At 40.1% G+C, this 20091-nt stretch overlaps 2 protein-coding genes across 2 annotated transcripts in view; both read right to left on the reverse strand.

The window, feature by feature from the left end:
• The window catches only part of Dnah5 (dynein axonemal heavy chain 5), a 211410-nt gene that overhangs the window by 151878 nt on the left and 39441 nt on the right, over nt 1–20091 (reverse strand). Inside the window, exon 17 of the mRNA XM_070042196.1 lies at nt 17201–17346. Coding sequence (XP_069898297.1) covers nt 17201–17346 — 146 coding nt within the window. The remainder of the gene's footprint in view (nt 1–17200; nt 17347–20091) is intronic.
• Nucleotides 8514–10643, reverse strand: LOC138841490 (phosphoserine aminotransferase-like). The gene is given in 4 exon segments (XM_070042197.1): nt 8514–9252; nt 9255–9301; nt 9747–10390; nt 10530–10643. Coding segments are annotated over 4 exon segments (1128 nt in total). The 3' UTR covers nt 8514–8929.

The following is a 20091-nucleotide window of genomic DNA, read 5'->3' on the forward strand; positions in this document are numbered from 1 at the left end:
CAAGTGCTCAAGTGGTAGAGAGTTAAGCAAAGCTTAGGGACAGTGCCCAAACCCAGAGTTCAAGCCCTAAGACCAGACCTCCCCCCCAAAAAAAATGAGAGCCACATGGCTTGTTCTGTCACTTCCTCTAGTCAAATGGAGTCACAGAAGTCATCCTTGACCACCATCATAAAATCACAATGCCATATCAGGCATTGTGTCTCTATTACCCTCTTAATTTTTTCTCCATTAACGTATCACTACCTGACATGTTTACCCATTGGCTTTTTTGCTTGTTTTGCGGGTAACTAGAGCTTTATTTGTTTATGGGCACTGGGGTCAGCATAGATGCTCCAGCAAAAATTGCACAACAGATAAATAAATTCTGAAATTTTAAGAGGAAGCATTCACTCATAGTGGTAATCAAAAGTGCAGATGAATCATTCTCAACTGAAGATGGCTGAAAGAAAACAGGAACAAGCTAAGCCTTCTCCCAAGAAGCAGAGTTTTAGGGTCGGATTAAGCATTCCACATCCACGAGGTAAGCTATAATTATACAGAGATAGACACCAAAAAAGAAGATTATGAACTGCTTGCTTAAGAAGAAACCAGCGAGGAGTTTCTTGGTGGGGCAGCCACGTGGTGGCCCAGCCCCAGGCTACACACATAGTTTTAGTGGAGAGCTAAGACAGGCCTTTAAAACCTAGCTATTTCCCAGTTGTACTGAGAGTAGACATCTAGGTAACAACCATATCACTATCTCAAGAAGGTTTCAGAATACAATTATGCCCCAGTCCCCTGCACTTAAGTAGTACATATCCAACCTCCAAACATCAGAGACCCCTTCTACCTGTGAAATAAGGAGCTCCATCCCCTGGTGCAGACCAGATCTTGGCTACAAGATACAGTTGCAGATCTCAGCAACTAACACAAGAGACTCCACTAAGATACTGCATATCAGACATCAGTAGACACAAGGTGCCTCCAAACAAACTGGAGAACTTGGTTTGCTTGTTTTGGCTCTTGTTTTGTTTTATTTCCTTGTGTCTGGCTTTTGGTATTTATTGTTTTGTTTAGTCTTAGATATACCATCTACAGTTATTCGTGTTGTGTGCATAGTTCATGCCGGCTATATTCAACTTTTTATTGTTTTATTTTTACTTTTATTTTAAAGTTTTTAGCTTTTCCCTTCTCCTTTCTTTTTTGTATTCTCATATTCTTTTTTTCCTTTCTTTATTGCTTATTTTTCTTTCTATTTTCATTTTATTTTTATTCTTGTTCCTTTTTCTGGTCTTTCTTTTTGTTCTTGTCCTTATTCCTTTGATCTCTTGTTGTTTGTCTATTTGTTTGATTACATTTGTTTCCATTTGATTCTGTCTAGTTCACTCATCCTGTTATCTCATTGGTTTTGTTTGGTTTATCCTGATGCTTACAATAGATTTTCTCACTGGCTACAAATACATATAACCTCCTTTTCTGCACCATAATAACCCTCCTTAAACAAAAGTGAAAGCATATTTCCATAGCGGAATACATATCTATGATTTAAAACCTCTGATTTAAAATTGATGCAATTGTAGGGCTGTGTTTGTTTTTGACTTTATATTATGTCCTGCTGTGATTTCAGATTTGAGTGCATTTTTATTCCAAATAGGCCAAACAAACAACCATAGAAACACAAGAAAAATGCCAAGTCAAGGAAGCTCAACTCCAACAGAAAATAACCAGGCAATACAACAGATAATAAGAACTAGATGATATTTTTCAAAATGTTTTAAAAAACACTGCTGATAAATGTTTAGTGAAAAGATAGAAAGCCTTCACAAGTCAATTTGTGAGTGTGATGAGACTAACCAAACATTTTTTTATAATCCGTTTTCTTTTTTTTTATTATTATGAAAATACTGTACAGAGGGGTTACAATTACATGGGCAAGATAATGAGTACATTTCTTATCAAGCATTGTAGCCTCCTCCTTTGTTTCCCCTTCCCATCCCTTCCCATCCTCCCCCCAACCCCCAACTGAATCCCCCTCCCCCTCATCCCACCAAAGTTGTAAAGTTCGTTTTCAACATAACTTGTACATCTCAATGTTGCAATGGGTCCACCTGTATCCCTATTTAAACACTTTGTTTTTTCCCTTCCCCTCCACAGATTATATAGACATCAAATACAGTGAAAACAGGGGGCTATATCATGGTGGGGTGACATACAAAGCAACAAAGAAATAATCTTATAAATGTGTTAGAAATAATCGCATGAAAGAAAAAAAACATTTGAATACATATCTTAGGGTTCATTTCCCTAATATCAACTTATCTGACCTTTTCTGCTTGACTCAGACATATACTAGTTATTGCAAATAAGGGAAACCACGAGACCGAAGATTCTTTGGGCCTGGATTACTTCACTTAATAGAATTTTTTCCAAGTCTTTCCATTTCCTAACAAATGGGGAAATGTCATTCTTTCTGATGGAGGCATAAAATTCCATTGTGTGTATATACCACTTTCTTGATGTATTCATCTACTGAGGGGATCTGGGTGGGTTCCATATCTTAGCTATGGTAAATAAGGCTGCAATAAACACAGTCGTGCTGGTAGCTTTAGTGTGGCCTTGTTTGTGATCATTTGGGTAAATTCCCCAAAGTGGGATTGCTGGATCATAGGGGAGCTCTATGTGGAGTCTTTTGAGGAACCTCCATACTGCTTTCCAAAGTGGTTGAACAAGTTTACACTCCCACCAACAATGCAGTAAGGTTCCCTTCTGTCCACATCCCCTCCAGCATCTGTTGTTATTAGAGTTATTGATTATAGCCATTCTAACTGGGGTAAGGTGGTATCTCAATGTTGTTTTGATTTGCATTTCTTTTATGGCTAGGGAGGTTGACCATTTCTTCATGTGTCTATTGGCCATTAGCCCACTTATTTATTGGGCAGTTGTTTCTTTGAAGATTTGTTGTTGGGGGACTGAATTATTTGAGTTCCAGGTATATTTTAGATATGAGACCCTTGTCTGTTGTATGGCTAGTGAAGATCTTCTCCCAATCCGTGGACTTTCTATTGATCTTGCTAGCTATGTCCTTTGCCATACAGAAGCTCTGCAATTTCATGCAATCCCATTTGTCCAACCTTTCTTTGATTTCTTGTTAATCTGGGTATCTATTAAGAAAATTTCAGCCTGTGCCAAGGAGACCTAGGGTTTCTCCTGTTCCATCCTGTAATGTTTTCAGTGTCTGCTCTGACTCCAAGGTCTTTGATGCATTTGCAATTGATTCTGGTGCAGGGTGATATATAAGGATCTAGCTTTAGTTTTCTGCAAGTAGTTAACCAATTTTGCCAGCATCATTTACTGAAGAGGCTGTCTTTCTTCCATTCTATTTTTTTAGCTCCCTTATTGAAAATTAGATGGCTATAGGTCTGTAGGTTCATTTCTGGGTTTTCAATTCTATTCCATTGGTCCTGAGGTCTGTTCTTGTGCCAGTACCAAGCTGTTTTGATTACTATGGCTTTGTAGTAGAGCTTGAAAGTTGGTATTGACATTCCTCCAGCACTGTTCTTACTGTTAAGGATCGTTTGTGCTATTTGGGGTCTTCTATTAATGTTCCACATGAATTTTTGGATTGCCTCTTCTATTTCCTTGAAGATTGAGGTTGGAATATTGATAGGTATCACACTGAATTTGTAGATAGCCTTGAGAAGTATTGCCATTTTCACAATGTTGATCTTCCCAATCCAGGAACATGGGAGGTTTTGCCACTTTCTAAGTTCTCTTTTGATTTCCTTTTTCAAGTTTTTAAAGTTTTCATCATAGAGGTCCACTTCTTTGGTTAAGTTAATCCCTGGGTATTTTATTTTTTGTGGGGCTATTATGAATGGAGTTGCTTTCCTAATTTCAGCCACACTTTTCTCATTGTTGGCATATAGAAAAGCCATTGACTTTTGAGGGTTAATTTTATACCCTGCTACTTTGCCAAAGTTTTGAATCAACTTGAGAAATTTGGGAGTGGAGTCTGTGAGATTCTTTAAGTACAATAACATATCATCTGCAAAGAGGGTGAGTTTTCCTTTTCCTTCCCTATTGGGATCCCCTTTAGGTTTATATCTTGTCTTATGGCTGTAGCTAAGCATTCTAATACTGGATTGAAGAGAAGTGAAGAGAGTGGACATCCTTGTCTCATTCCTGAGTTAAGAGGAAATGGCTTAGTTTTTTACCATTAAGTATAATGCTGGCTGTAGGTTTGTCATATACAGCCTTTATTGTATTGAGGAATGTTCCATGGATTCCTAATTTTTCCAGAACCCTCATCATAAAGGGGTGTTGGATCTTGTCAAATGCTTTTTCTGTATCTATTGAGATAACCATGTGGTTCATATCCTTGCTCCTGTTCATGTGATGAATTATATTAATGATTTGCATATATTGAACCAGCTTTGCATCCCTGAAATGAATCCTGTTTGATCATAGTGTATGATTTTTTGGATGAATTGTTGAAGTTGATTGGCCAAAATTTTGTTGAGAAGTTTTGCATCAATGTTCATCAAAGAAATGGGTCTGTAGTTCTCTTTCTTTGATGAGTCCCTGCCTGTTTTGGGATAAGGGTTATGATGGCTTCATAAAATGAGTTCGGTATTAAACTTTCTTTCAATTTCATTTAAGAGTTGGAGGAGTATTGGTGTGAGCTCTGCTTTGAAGGCCTTGTAGAATTCCGCTGTAAAACCATCTGGTCCTGGGCTTTTCTTAGATGGGAAGTTTCTCATTGCTGTTTCTATTTCAATGCTTGATATGGGCCTGTTAAGATGTTTTAACTCATCTTGGTTTAGTTTTGGCATGTCAATATTTGCTAGGAAAAGGCCCATTTCTGCCAAGTTCTCAAAGTTATTAGTATAAAGGTTTGAGAAGTGTTCCCTTATAATGTTGTGAATCTTGGTTGTTTCTGTGGTGATGTTTTCATTCTCATCTCTGAGTTTATTTATTTGGGTGTGTTCTCTTCTTTTTCTGATAAGATTTGCTAAGGGTCTGTCAATTTTGTTAATGTTTTTGAAGAACCAACTCTTTGTTTTGTTGATTCTTTCTATGGTTTTTTGGATTCTAATTCATTTAATTATGGTTTACTTTTAATTATTTCTTTCCATCTACTTGATTGGGGTTTACCTTGCTGTTCTTTTTCAAGGAGGCTCAGATGTCTCATTAAATTGTTGGCTTCAGATCTCTCCAATTTGTTGATGTAGGAACTCAGAGCTATAAACTTGCCTCTGAGTACTTCCATTGCTGTGTCCCAGAAGAGCTGGCAATTTGTGTGTTCATTTTTTTTTTTCAGGTAAGGGGTAGGTTTATTCAGTAGACCTGCTGGGACCAGGCAAGGTTGGTACCCCACGTGGCTGGGAAAGGCCTGGGAATGAGAGAGAGCTGGGAAAGAGAGGAAAGAGAGAGGAAAGAGCTAGAAAAGAGCAGAAAGAGAGCAGAGAGAGGGCGATGGGCCTGGGCTATGCCTTATCTAGGGTACGGGTGGAGAAAGGTGTGGCCACATCAAATTCAGATGACTTCAGCGGATGCAGATGTGACCTCTTCCAGGTGTCCCAGTTGCCTAGGTAACGCAGGTACTGGGTGGAGACTTTGCTGTGAGGAGAGTGGAGTCTGCTCACCATCCAGGAGTGGACCTTCCAGCCTTTTAATAATCATGAAATAGGGCACAGATTCTCTCTGGCTACTTCCTGCTGAGAAGGGGCATTGACAATAGGGTTAAAAGGCTGGAATTTGGTCCCCTCCCAGAGAAGGCAGTGAGCAGCAGCTGTCCCTTGGTGGTGTGATTTCTTAGATGAAGTCTGGAGAAGTCTCATGAGCATTGAGGAGCTGGAAAAAAATACTAGAGAGCAAATAAATGGCAAAAGGCTGTGTGTTCATTTTTGTTGACTATCATGAACATTTGAATTTCCTTTCTAATCTCTTCCATGACCCACTTGTGACTCAGCAGTTTGTTGTTCAGCCTCCACGTGTTACACGACTTTCTTTGGTGGCTTTTGGTGTTGAGTTCTAATTTTATTTCCTTGTGGTCTGAGAGAATGCAAGGTGTAACTTCAATGTTTCTGAATTTAGACAAGTTTGCTTTGCGGCCTAAAATGTGGTCTATTTTGGAAAATGTTCCATGTGCTGCTGAGAAAAACATGTATTCTGATGCTGCTGGGTGAAATATTCTGTAGATGTCTGTTAAATCTAGTTGATCTATGCAGTTGTTTAGATCTACGGTTTCTCTGTTAAGTTTTTGCCGAGTTGATCTATCTAGTGGGGATAGTGGTGTGTTAAAGTCCCCAACAATTAATGTCTTTGGATCTATATGAGATTTGAGAGAAAGTAGTGTTTCTTCGATAAATTGGGGTGTTCCGTTTTTGACGAATAGATATTTAGAATTGTAATATCCTCCTGAAGGAGAGATCGCTTAATTAGTGTGTAGCAACCTTCTTTATCTCTTCTAACTAATTTTAATTTGAAGTCTATGTTGCAACTCCTGCCTGTTTATGGGGGCCGTTTGCTTGGTAGATTTTGTTCCAGCCTTTCACATTCAAAATGTGTTTGTTTTTATGGCAAGATGTGACTCCTGAAGGCAGCAGATAGAAGGATCTTGCTTTTTAATCCAACTAGACAGTCTATGTCACTTAATTGGAGAGGTAACTCCATTAATGTTGAGAGATAGGACTGAGAGGTATTTGGGAGTTCCTGCCATTTTATCTACCTTCTTGGGGGCTGAGGCAACTGGGTTCTTCCTATGGTTCTTGGATTCTCAGTTTGGGTGCGGTTTCTTGGCCTTTATTGTGGTCTTGTTGGTTTTCTATGTGTAGGACATCTTTAAGAATCTTTTGTAGGGCTGGTTTGGTGGAGATATATTGTTTCAATTTTTCTTTGCTATGGAAGATTTTTATTTGACCTTCGGTTATGAAGGAGAGTCTAGCTTTTGTACAGTATTCTTGGTTGATAGTTGTTTGTCTTTAGGGCATGGCATACATCATTCCAGGCTCTTCTTGCTTTGATTGTCTCTGCTGAGAAATCTGAGGTGATTCTAATTGGTTTCCCTTTATAGTTGGTTGATTTTTTTCTCCTTGACAGCTTTAAGGATCTTTTCCTTAGTCTGAATTGATTCTGTGTGGATTATAATGTGACGGTGGGATGTCCTGTTCTGGTCTGGTCTATTTGGAGTTCTAAAAGCTTCTTGTATCTGAATAGGCCTATCTTTTTGCATGTTTGGGAAGTTCTCTGCTAGGATACTGCTAAACAAATTTCCTAGACCATTAACTTCTGTCTCTAGATGCTCCTCTACACCCATTATCCTCAGATTAGGCCTTCCGATGGTGTCTTCCAAGTGTTGAATAGATCTATCATATTTCTTGGATTTGTCTTGGATGGTTGTATGTTCTTTCTCTATAATATCTAGGCTGTCTTCAATCCCCGAAATTCAATCTTCTGCATGGTCTAACCTACTATCAAGACTTTCTGCTTTGTTTTTTATTTCTTTTCCTTCTAGTTGGTCTGCTTTGATGACTTCAAATTCTTTGTTGGAGCTTTGTTTTAGATCTTGTATGAACTTCTTTACTTCCTTAATTTAGTGTTCAGTGTTTATTCTCAAATCACTTAGTTGATTGGTTATGGTTTCCTTGGACTCCCATTCCTTCTGTTGAGTTCCATTCAGCATTCCCTTTGTGTTCTCCCTTACTTCTTTCAGCTCTCTGTTTATGGATTCCATAAATGCCTTTAGTGATCTTTGTGTATTCTCATCCTACTCTCTCAATTCCTGTATTACTCTTTGATTAGCTTCCTCACATCCACTCCATTCATTTATTTCTCTTTGAGTATTCTCAAGCTGCTCATGCAATTCCTGTATCAATCTTTGAGTAGCTTCCTCATGCTCATGATATTCTTGTATTGACCTTTGGTTTGCCTCCTCTCTCTCCCTATCATGCTCATACAGAGTCCTTTCCAGGTTTTTTTTTCAATGATTTAGAACTTTTAATGTTCTTCACATAGTCAACATGAAATACCAACACCAGATACACAACGGGGGAAAGACTGTAGAATGGCAAAACTGTCAAACTCTACATAGAAACCAGTCGGTCCAACACAGTTCAGTGTCAAGGCAAAACTGGAAAACAAGGAACAAACCCATTTCTTCCACCTACTGAAAGGAGAAGGTGTAACTTGTGGACTGTCTATGAAGCAGCTGAGAAGATGGGGGGAGGGGCATACACATCCGATGTTAGTAGAAGCTATGATGTTGATGTAAAGGGCTATAACAAACTCAGAAGCCTCTACGTTCATCATTGAGAATGGCTTTATAAGAAATACAAAGGCTGAGACATATAAACTGGGATTTTAAAAAGATCTCACCCTATCAACATTTATGTAGCAAATCATTTTTATCTCTTTATGAGTGTAACAGTAAAAAGATCGACCCTTTTCCCTTTGTCTGGAACCCTAAAACACTCACAAATGGTCAACACCAACTTCAACCAATAGCTGGGATGCTCTCTCCCCCCACAATAGTTGGGGAGACCCACCGCTGTCTCTATGTTCAGCACCTTGAGAACCCCACCCTTCATGTGGTGAGTTTGTGTGACTCAAACTGCAGCTAACTGCACCTGGCAGAGTTTAGCTTGGGCAAGTTCAAAGACTAGATCTAGCTAGAAAAAGACGTGCCAGCAAAGACAGAACAGCCTGGAATTGGTTAAAAAAGCAACAAGAAGGCTTTTTTCTGAAATGCGTCCAGTTCAAGTTAGAATGAAGGTAGTCATTGGCTAGTGGTCCCATGAGCTGGTTATTTTGCTGTTATTCTTTGAAAAGGAGACTCTATCACAAGTACGTTCATTCAGAGAAAAACAAACCACCGCGTCAGTAGAGTTGCTGTAGCCATTCCCAAATTACTCTAAACGCTGTACGTTGGTCAAAGGCTGATTCCGCGTATTCATAGCTGATGCATCTCCAAGAAGTTTTTCATGAAGGTGGCCAGCTTCTCGACATCTTCAACCGTCACAGCGTTATACAGAGAAGCCCGGATGCCACCCACTGACCTGTGCCCTTTCAAGGAGATCATGTTGAGTTCAAGTGCTTTATCCAGAAACCGCTTCTCCAATGCGTCATCTCCTTTGGCGTTGCCAATACGAAAAGGAATATTCATCTTGCTTCTACTTCGAGGCTCCACTGGACATACATAGAAGCCTTGAGAGTTGTCGATGATCTCGTAGATCATTTGAGATTTGATGGCACTCAGCTTCTCCATGGCGGCCGCCCGCCGTTGTTCTTAATCCACTCCAGGACCACACCCATGACATAGATGCTGACTGCAGCTTTCCAGACACCAAACCGAACAGAAGAGAAAAAGAACACCACAGCGTCTCTTCAGAGAGGGGCTTCCCCTGCTCGGTGTGCAGGACACAGGCAGGGCTCTGGGTTCCTGCGGGCCTTACAGTCCAGCGCAGAGGAGGGACAGGACTTTGTTCACCTGCCCGTGAGACAGGTTTCACCGAACCATTGTCAAACCCTGCTGAGCTCAAAAGACTTCACGCAGGCACCAGCCTGTATCACTCAGAACTCTGTCGGTCTGGGTGCGAGAAGCATCAGAGCAAATGAGCACCAGGATCCCCGTCCCTTGAAAACGATTTTTCTCCTTCCTTCCTTTCTTCCTTTTTTCTGCCAGAACTAGGGCTTGAACTCAGAACCTCAGGCTCTTGTTTAACTTTTTCACTCAAGGCTGGCATGCTACCACTGAGCCACATCTTCACTTCCAGCATCTGAAGCATGGAGGCGTGTTGTACAGTGAGCTGTTACCAGCCTGCACTTTGTACTCCAGGACCGAGGGGCACTCTTTGAGGGAGAACCCCAGCAGGTCATCCCGGATGATCACCACCGTGACCCCGGCCGAGCCAACGTTCTTCTGAGCACCAGCAAAAATCACACCAAACTTGGAAACATCCACTGGTTTGGACAGGAAGTTAGAAGACATGTCGCAGACCAGCACTGCCCCCTTGACGTCAGGGATGAAGTCGAATTCCACGCCGTGCACCGTCTCGTTGGCGCAGAAATAGACATAGGACGCGTAGGGGTTAAGGTTCCAGGTAGTCGGGTCGGGAATTTTCCTGTAACTCCCAAGTTTGGGGTGGACGATATTCACAGTCCCAAACTTCTTGGCCTCCTCAGCGGCCTTGGCCGACCAGGCTCCGGTCACCATGTAGTCGGCACACCGTCCGGCTTTCAGGCCGATCAGGTTTAAGGGGACAGCACTGAACTGGCCAGACCCGCCTCCCTGCACAAAGATCACCTTGTAGTTGTCGGGAACGGCTAACAATTCTCGCACAAGATTCTCTGTGTTGTTAATGATTTTAGCGAAATCTGATGACCTGTGGCTCATTTCTTGAGCACAAAGAGGCTCAGTAACAGCGCCCCAGCCCTGGAGTTCAAGCCCAACAACCTCCAATTAACCACCAGAAAACCAGAAGTGGTGCTGTGGCTCAAAGTGGTAGAACCCTAGCCTTGAGTGAAAGAGCTCAGAGAGACCACCCAAGGACGCTAATGCCAACTCCTTTGTAGTCTAATAATTCTTTCTGTATCTCTAACAACACCGAGCGCCGAAGCTTGGCGGACCCCGGCCCGAAGTTGACCATCTGCTTCAGGACGTCCATGGCCGCGCGGCATGGCGCGGACAGCCGGCGAGGGAGGACGAGCGCGTGGGGCCCGCGTCCCCCGCGGCGGAGCGAGGCCCAGCCGCCTTTCCAGGTTTTCAATCTTTTCATTTACCATGTTTGCCAGTAGTGTTTGTAGAGCTATTTGGGAACTCTCCTCTGGATTATTCATTATCTGTTCTGTCCCCTGATTATCATGAGTGGGAGTTGAGATACCCAGACTTGCCATTTTTCTTGTGTTTTTCTGGCTTGCTCTGCCCATTTGGGATGAAAGTAACACCAGTTTTGTGCTAGAACACTACCTTAAGGCAAACATCAACCAAAGTCTGTAGTTCCACAGTCAAAAGTCTGCAGATACAATCTAGTTCAACAGATATATCTATTCAACATCAAACAACTATGTATTAATGGGCTACAAGCCGCAAAGAAGAATTTGGCAAACCAGAAATTATTAGGTTTAGGGAAAGATGTGGGTAAAAATAGGAATAGAGGGATGTGGAAAGGCAGAGGGAGAGTTAACTAAGTCCTAATCTCAAAGCAGGAAATAGGTTGGATAGAATGATAGTAGAGAGAGAAAAAAATGAAGAAAGAGAAACAAGAAAATGAGACAAGAAAAAATAGAAAAACAAAAATTAAAAAGTGAAACACTTAAAAATTATGTAAATTAAAAACATAATATTCAGAGAAGATGGATAGGATAAGAGAAGGAGAGGGATAGAAAGGAGACAAGAACAACTTAAAAATAAAAATGCTTAAAATATTATATAGGTATAAAGAGGTAGTTCTGCTATTAAGGAATTTAAGTCTAAGAGGTTTTGAATTGAGTAATAAATTTCTAGATTAAGTGTGTACACAATGGGGGATAAGGTCTAATAATCGACTATGGGTATATCTGAGGATGAGCAGAACGGCAATTAAGTCATGCAAAGAAGAACGAAAGAGAAGAAAAAGTGAAAAGAATGAGAAGGAAAGAAAAAAAGGATCAAAAGTCAGTAGAGCTAAACAAAAAAAATTTTTAAAGAAAAAAAAAAGCACACACATATGCCCCTAAAATAAAAATTATAAGAGGAAGAAAAAAAAGTTAATAAAAACAAATTTTTTTAAAAAGTTAAATAAAAATGTTTTAGAAAAAAAATTTTATAAAAGGTACAAAAAAAGACTTCTTTGATTTTTTTTTTGGGGGGGGGAGGGATCGGAAGATCCTGTATCTCCCTTGTGTCGGTAATCAGTCTCTTGTTGGAGTCTCTGGTCTGCTGTGGTGTTTGATTTTCCTGTGGCTTGGTTGGTTTCTTAAGTCAGTTTGTTTGAGCAGGCAGAAAAATGCTCTGCTTTACCCAGGATTTTGTGATCCTCCTCCCAGGCTAATTCAATGGGAGGGAGATCTGCTTTGAGTATCACAAAAGAAGGAGATATCTGTTTCCTCTAGTTTGGAGACACTTTGATGAGGCTAGGTTCTGGGTAGAGTTGAGGCCTTTCAGCAAACAGTAGCTTTTCCCTGAGGGGCTAGCTTCTGAGACACTCACAGAGCCCAGCTTGGAGCCATTCTCATGGTTTCTGTTTACTGAATTTCAATTGATTGTCAAGGCTGCTGTAGGGAGGGGCAGCCTCTGGCTCTGTTTACCCAGCGAAAAAAGCCACTCCTGGGGCTGGTGGAGCTTGCCCAGCCGGGACTGGGTGACTTTCCCCTGGGTGGAGCTGAGCCTAGCAGGTCAGGCTAGGTTCCTGTGACCTGCTAAATGACTCTTGTTTTCTTTCAAGGCCTGAGTTGGAGCTAGCTGCTCAGCCAGGCCTTTGTCAATATCAAAGATGGAGATTTCAGGTAGTGGGGAGGGGAGAGGTGGCCTTCTCTCCTCTGCTCCCTGAGAAGGAGTGAGGACGTCAGGCTTCTACTCACGCCGAGTCTTGGTTCCTGGGTTGTCTCTGGTCTGTGAACCGCAGGATGAAGATGTCTGCTCTTTGTCAGTTGTTGCTGGTGTTGAGTAGAATCCACTCTGGAGCCTTTGTCCCAGACTCTCTGTGTTGCAGGTATGGTGGCTATGGCCGCTGCCACCGCTGCAACTGCTGACAAGTGCTCAAATTTGTCTCCTTGCCTGGATTTCCCCTCTCTGGCCTAACTCTGTACCGTGATGGCACACTTGATGTGATTCTCTGGCTTAGGACTGTTCACTGGAGCACTAAAACTGCTTTCTATGCGAGAGCTTGTTTAGCTTCCAGCTTGTTCTCCACCATCTTCCCGGAACCCCAAAGATTATTCTAAAAAATTCATGGAGTCAACAGAAAGCTAAATAAATTCCAAATAAAGGAATGAGAGACCAATGAAAAAATAGTCCCTCAGCTAAAGGATATGAGAGAAGACACAGATAAACAAGTTAAAACAGTAAAGGAATCCATGCAAGACCTAAAAGAAAGCTTCCACAAAGTGATAGAAGCCATCAAAACTGATCAATTATAAGTCAGGAAAATAAAAAAACAAAGTAGAAAGTCTTGACAGCAAAAATAGATAATGTAGAAGACAGAGTCTCAGGAATCAAAGACAGATTAGATATTATTGAGAAAGAGGAGACAATTATCCAGAATAAATCCAGGAAACAAGCTCTTTAGCTTGAACTTCAAGTATCAATCAGACGAAAGACCTACTATAAGACTGATGGGGTGGGGGAGACAGGGAGAGAATGGGAAGGGATGGGTAGGGGAAACAAAGGAGGAGGCTACAATGTTTGATAAGAAATGTACTCATTATCTTGCCCATGTAATTGTAGCCCCTCTGTACAGTATTTTCACAATAAAAAAGACACATTTTACAAAGTGTTCAAAATGAAAAAAAAAGACTGATAGGTATTGAGAAAGGAGAAGAACTAAAGGTATAAGAAACATGTTTGACAGAATTCTAGCAAAGAACTTTCCAACATCCAAAATGTTGACCCTTTCAGATACAAGAAGCCTTTAGAACTCCAAACACACCAGACCAGAAAAGAACATCTCATGGACACATTAATCCACATAGGATCAATGAAGACTAATGAAAGGTTCCTTAAAGCTGTCAGAGAGAAAAGGTTAATTACTTATAAAGGAAAACCAGTCAGAAAAACTACATTTCTCAGCTGAGGCCAGTATAGCAAAGAAAGCCTGGAATTAATTATGCTATGCCTTAAAAGCAAACAACTACCAACCGAGAATATTGCACCCAGCAATGCTCTCATTCATAACTAAGGGACAAATAAAAATTTTCTAGAACAAGGAAAAACTGAAACAATTTATCTCCACTAAACCAGCACTACAGAAGATACTGAAAAAAAATGCCCTACATATGGAAAACCAACAAAAACATGATAGTGCAGAGAAAAGGTGCCTTATCAGAGAACTAGATAAATATAGTTTTAAAAAAAAGATGAGGCACAAAACATAAGAAGGTGGGTAACATGTCAGGAACTACCAAACATCTCTCAGTTCTAACTGTCAATATTAATGGAGTTAGCTCTCCAATTAAACAACATAGATTGACTACTTGCATCAAAAATCAAGACCCATCCATCCGCTGTCTTCAAGAGACATAGTTTGCCAGAAAAAAAAAAAATTCACCAGGCACCTGTGGCTCATGCTTGTAATCCTAGCTACTCAGGAGGCTGAGATCTGAGGATCACAGTTCAAAACCAGCATGGGCAGGAGAGTCCATGAGACTCTTATCTCCAGTAAACCACCAGAAAACCAAAAGTGGTGCTGTGACTCAAATGGTAGAGCACTAGCCTTGAGCTGAAGCACTCAGGGACAGTGTCCAGGCCCAGAGTTCAAGTCCCACAACCAACCACTCCCCCAGAAAAAAAAAATTCTGAAACTGAAAGGCTAGAATGCAGTCTTTCAAGCCAATGACCCCTACAAACAGGCCAACGTAGCAGTACTAATATCAGATAAAATAGACTTCAAATGAAAATTAATGAGTAGAAATGAAGAAGGACATTACATACTAATAAAAGGATCTCTACTACAGTAGGATATAACTGTTCTAAATATCTATACACCAAATGCTGGAGCACCTAACTTCATCAAACTAATACTACTTAATCTAAAAACACACATAGATGCAAACACATTGATTGTTGGTGACTTCAACACATCACTGTTGCCTTTGGCTAGATCATCATGGTGAAAACTCAACAAAGGAATCTCAGACCAAAATAATTGTATTAACCAACTAGATTTCACAGACACCTACAGAATATTTCCCCCAGCAGCATCAGAATACATTCTTCCCAGTAGTTTATGGAATATTCTCCAAAATAGATCACATTTTAGGTCACAAAGAAAATCTGTGCAAATTCAGAAATACTAAAATTATTCCCTGCATCCTGTCAGACCACAGCAGAATAATATTTGAATTCAACACCAAAAGCCACCACAGAAAATTCTCGAACTCATGGAGACTGAACAACACATTGTTGAATGACCAGTGGGTCACTGAAGAGATCATAATGGAAATTCAAATGTTTATAAATTTTTTTTAATGAGCACACAAAATACCAGCTGCTCTAGAACACAACAAAAGCAGTACTCAAGAGGAGAATTTATAGCTCTGAGTGCCTACATCAGCAAATAGGAGAGCTCTCAAATCACCAATTTAATGATGTACCTCAAGCTCCTTGAAAAAGAGGGAACAAGCCAAACCCCAAACCAGTACATGGAAACAAATAATCAAAATTAAATCATAAATAAATGAACTAGAGACAAAAAAAAAAACATAGAATCAACAAAACAAAGAGTTGGTTCTTTGAAAAAAAAAAAAAAACTAACAAAATTGACAAACACTTAGAATACCTGACCAAAAAAAAAAAAAGAAGAAAACACACCCAAATAAATAAAATTAGAGACAAGAATGGGAACATCATGACAGAAACAAGAGTTGGAACATTATAAGGGAATATTTTGCAAACATTTATGCTAATGTGCATAATAGGGACCCAGTAATTTCAGAGCCATTGTTTTAATTTTGGAATGGAAAACGTTAACTTTTTTGTTTTTACCTTATTCTAAAACTTACCTTGAAATTTTTGAAAAGTGCATTTCTGTTCAATAATGAAACCAAGAGATTTCTTAGACAGACAGGCAACATTAAAAATAAGGAAAAATAGTCCAGGTGTCAATGGCTCAAGCTAGTAATCCTAGCTACTTAGAAGGCTGAGATCTGATGATAGTGGTTCAAGCTAGCACAGGCAGAAAAGTCCTGGGAGACTCTTATCTCCAATTAACTAATCAAGATAAAAGAATATAAACAGAAGTACAGCTGTAGCTCAAAGTAGTAGAGCACTATCCTTGAGCAAAAGAGCCCAGGGACAGCACCCAGGCCCTAAGCTCAAGCCCTACAACCTATCAGTCAAAAAAAAAAAAAGCAGAAATACCTACTGGGGTGTCAGGAGAAGCCAACAAAAGGTAGACCAACATTTCAACTATTAACAAGTTAAAGTGAACTGAAGCTTACCATCCATTCAGAAAGACAGAAGGCCTGAAATTGAAATCCTTAAAAAGGATTTTGGTTCTTAGTTTGGCCCTTGGCTATGCAAGAAAGCTTAGACTGGGAAAGTTTCTCCCTACTTCCTTGCTGAGGGTAGTTCCCTGTGCCTAGACTCCTTGGGTATATGATGCAGTTTGAAGTGAGCACCTACTTTTCTTGTGCATATATGAGATTTTTCACGCTCAGCAGAATATGTCTACAAGGCCAGACCCAATTAAAACTTTGGGCTTTGTTAACGGGCTTCACTGGGCAGAAACTGCACATGCATTTCTGCACTTTGATTGTCTGTTCATTAGCTCTTTGGGGAGAAAGAAAGCATGAGAATGGCTGAAAAGGAAAGTTAAATGGAGCTCTGATATGAGATTCTATTTGAATATATTTAAATGCAACAAAGCTTTAGGTTCAGTCTTTCCCAAGGATCTCAGAGATGACTCCAAAACTGTGCCACAGAAACACTTAAAGACAGAATCTTATCCAGGAACTGTTCAAAACAACTATGCATCAGTTAACCCCAGCTCACCATCTGCCCCTCAGCTGAATAGCTCTACTCTATGAAATCTGGATAAATTAGAAAGGTGTTCCTTTCCTATTGATCTAAAAGAAAGAGATTGTTACACATCTAAGTGTCTGTTGAGATGCAGCTCTTTTTTCAAATTATTATCAGAAGGTTCTTCATTTGGATCACATCTACCATAGAGTGATCAAAGTACAAGGGATAAAACTAATGTACGCTTCCAAAAAATGCACTTTATAGAAAAGCAAACTGCAAAAATAATTTAGCCAGATCCTGGTGGCTCATGTCTGTAATCCTAGCTACTTGGGAGGCTGAATTCTGAAGATCACAGTTCAAAGCCAGCCCAGGCAAGAAAGTCTATAAGACTCTGACCTCCAAATTATCACCAAATAGCTGTGGCTTGCGCGGTAGAGCACTAACCTTGAGCAAAAAATAGCTGGGGGACAGTGCCCAGGGCATCAGCTCAAGTCCCAGGACCAACACAAAAACAAAAGCAAATAATAATCGTAACAAAATAAAAAGTACCAGTAGTCTAATAACCTTGGTCATCTGGAGGAACTCATCGCAGGTGAGGGGCTGCTCTCCAGGAAGCTCACAAAGAGGGGTGTTGCTCATCTCTTCCAGAACAGCAGCGATACGGAACTCAATCAAATCATTGATCCGGTCAAGCAGCAGCTCTAGGTCCTCTTTGGGGGAAAAATGAATTAATGAAATTAAGTAAACATTTTCCTATACATACATATCATTCAATAACAGTACTTAAATCAAGACTCATCTTTCTCAGATTTCTTATGTCTCTGGGCCCTACAGCTGTTGCACACTCATTTGTGTCATGCTGTGCCTCCTTTCACTTCTCCCCAGCTCTCACACCTGCCTAGCTAGGTCTCTTTTCTAAGGAAGCTGTGTGTGGATCACGAACAGAACAAATCCTCATCCTGCACCACTACTATACCCTGAACATCCTTCCCTCTTCCTATACTCCCGTGTCATCTTCATTGGGAATTCACCTTTCCATCCTCACATCTTCAGATGTACCCCACTGCCTATTCCATAGGGCACATTCCACAAATACGATTCAGGTGAACTTCCTCTCATTTTTCTGTTCTACTACCATCATAAGGCAAACCTGTTCAGATTTGTTGAGGTAATATTGAACATTGAGTTCCATGGATGGAAAGGCCAACTCTGAAGAAAGTCAACAATAATTCTATATCACAAGTAGGGATGATGGCTAATGGACACTCACATAAGAGGCTGATACCATAGCAGCAAAAGCCAGTGTTGTAACCACATTATGTATCAGAGCTGTAGCCCTTCATTAAATCAATATCTTTACTTCCTAATGCCTTCAAGTTTCAATTATTCCTAATTACTAAGAATGCCACTCAAGACACAAAACTAGTTATAGGATTCTCAACTAAAGGAGAAGCAACATTAAACTTCGTTTGCTATTTCCACCTGACAGATTCTTCAAAGCATTTTCAAGGACGTTTGTAACAATTGTGCAAATGTTCCCCCAAAAACTTCCATTCCCTAATGCCCTGGGAGTATCACCCCATAAAGAAGAAGGGACTTTGCAGATGTGCTAAGGAACTCTAGAGATGGAGATTGGAGACTGGAGATTAGAGATGGAGTAGCCAGATGACCATGAAAGCAGGGTGAAAAGGGACTTGAAGAACACTGGTTGCTCTGAAGATGGGGTAGCCACTAGCCACCTACTAGGCCAATGAGCAGCTGGAAAAAAATTAAGGAAACTATCCCTGACAACACCATGATTTTGCCCCATAAGATTCCATAACTGTATTACTGTAAGCCATTTAGTTTGTCTCAACTTGTTGAGGCAGCATTTAAAAAAAATATTTATGCATAGAATGTCCAAAGTTAGGCCTATAGAAAATTTTTTATCACTTTGAAGCATACTAATACTTGTTTCAGTATATTATACAAATAACCAGCTGTAAAAAGTTGGCACACCTAATCCAATAAGAAATCCAACTGTTCTTGAAATTTAACATAATTTGTCTCCTGAAGAAACTTAATTTTTGTTCTACTTTAGTTCCTTTATTTAAATTGCAAAAAGAAAAACACAATAGAGTACAAGAGCTAAGAAGAGGTTTCTTTAGTAACTATCTTCTTGTTCACCAGCTAACATTCTAATAAAACATCCAAATTGCTAGCACTCTAATCCTAATAACTCTCTAGGGAGAATATTCCTGGAGACTGCCTTGGTAGCCTGTTCTAATTTGATTGTGATAACTCTTACTATGAAGCTTTTATGAACCTTATAAATGCCTCCTTAGAGACTTTTAGCCAATTTTCTCTTATTTTATCTCCTGGAGAGATGTACTTTGGAAAGAATATGGGCTGCAAAATCAAGGGAACTGGACTGAACTCATCTTGGCTATTTGTATCTGTATGACAAGATGTGACATTTAGCATCTCTGGATCTTAGCTTTGCAACCTTTTAATTCAGGGTCCTGCTTAAGATTGCTTCTACAATTTTGTATAGCACTATGGTCCTATGGTTGCCTAATAATACATTTTGTGTTATTGCACCTTCAGAGTGTAGTAATAGTGGAATGATACACTTTGGCCAGATCCAAAGCCCATTGCAGTTTGTATTTGAATCTAGATTCCAATCTATCAAGGAGAACAAAGGGAAGGAGTATCCAACTATATAATACCTCACTCTACCCCCCACCCTCAACCCAGCACTTTGCATATCTCGAGCCAACAGCAACTGGGATATTAAATAGCTATAGTTCTGAGCCCTAAGTTATTCAAACGGTGCAGTAATACACGTACTGATAAGCTCTTGACAATTAAGGTTTCAAATAATCTAGGTCCTATTTCCACACATAATCGCTAGACAGAAAGAGAAAAGAAAGAGACAGAGAAAATAAATGAGAATAAAAAGGAGATATCTTAGGAGGAATCTAGATGATCCAGGAAGCAGAAAGCAGGTGAGGACACTGAGGAGTTAGACTGGGGTTTGTTAATCCACAAGTATATGAGTATCTACTACATCAGACTCATTGAGAAAGAAGTATGAGAAACATCCTAATTGTTAATTCTTTCGTAGTCAATTTGGGGAGAAAGATGAAATTTGACTAAACCATTAGAAAGCATCTGAAACACAGCGCCTCTGGTCCCAGCTGTAAACACAATGGAAGCCACAGGAAAAGGTGGTCACATGAGGTAGAGTGGAGAGAATAGGGTAACAGCAGAGGATTTTCCCTGGCTATAAAAAGTAGGCAGAGCTTGGTCATGAAAAGAAGATAAGTGACATCGAGTTCAAAAGGTGAATGGAAATGCTTAAGTTTTTAAGGGGGAAAAATCTATCAGTATCATGTACCAAACTGTAAACCCTATACCCGCTGTGTACCCCATACTTCTATGTATCCATATCCCTATGTACCCCATACCCCTGT

The sequence above is a fragment of the Dipodomys merriami genome, unplaced genomic scaffold (assembly GCF_024711535.1).
Source record: "Dipodomys merriami isolate MVZ:Mamm:240054 unplaced genomic scaffold, mDipMer1.0.p SCAF_32, whole genome shotgun sequence".
Taxonomy (NCBI): Eukaryota; Metazoa; Chordata; class Mammalia; order Rodentia; family Heteromyidae; genus Dipodomys; species Dipodomys merriami.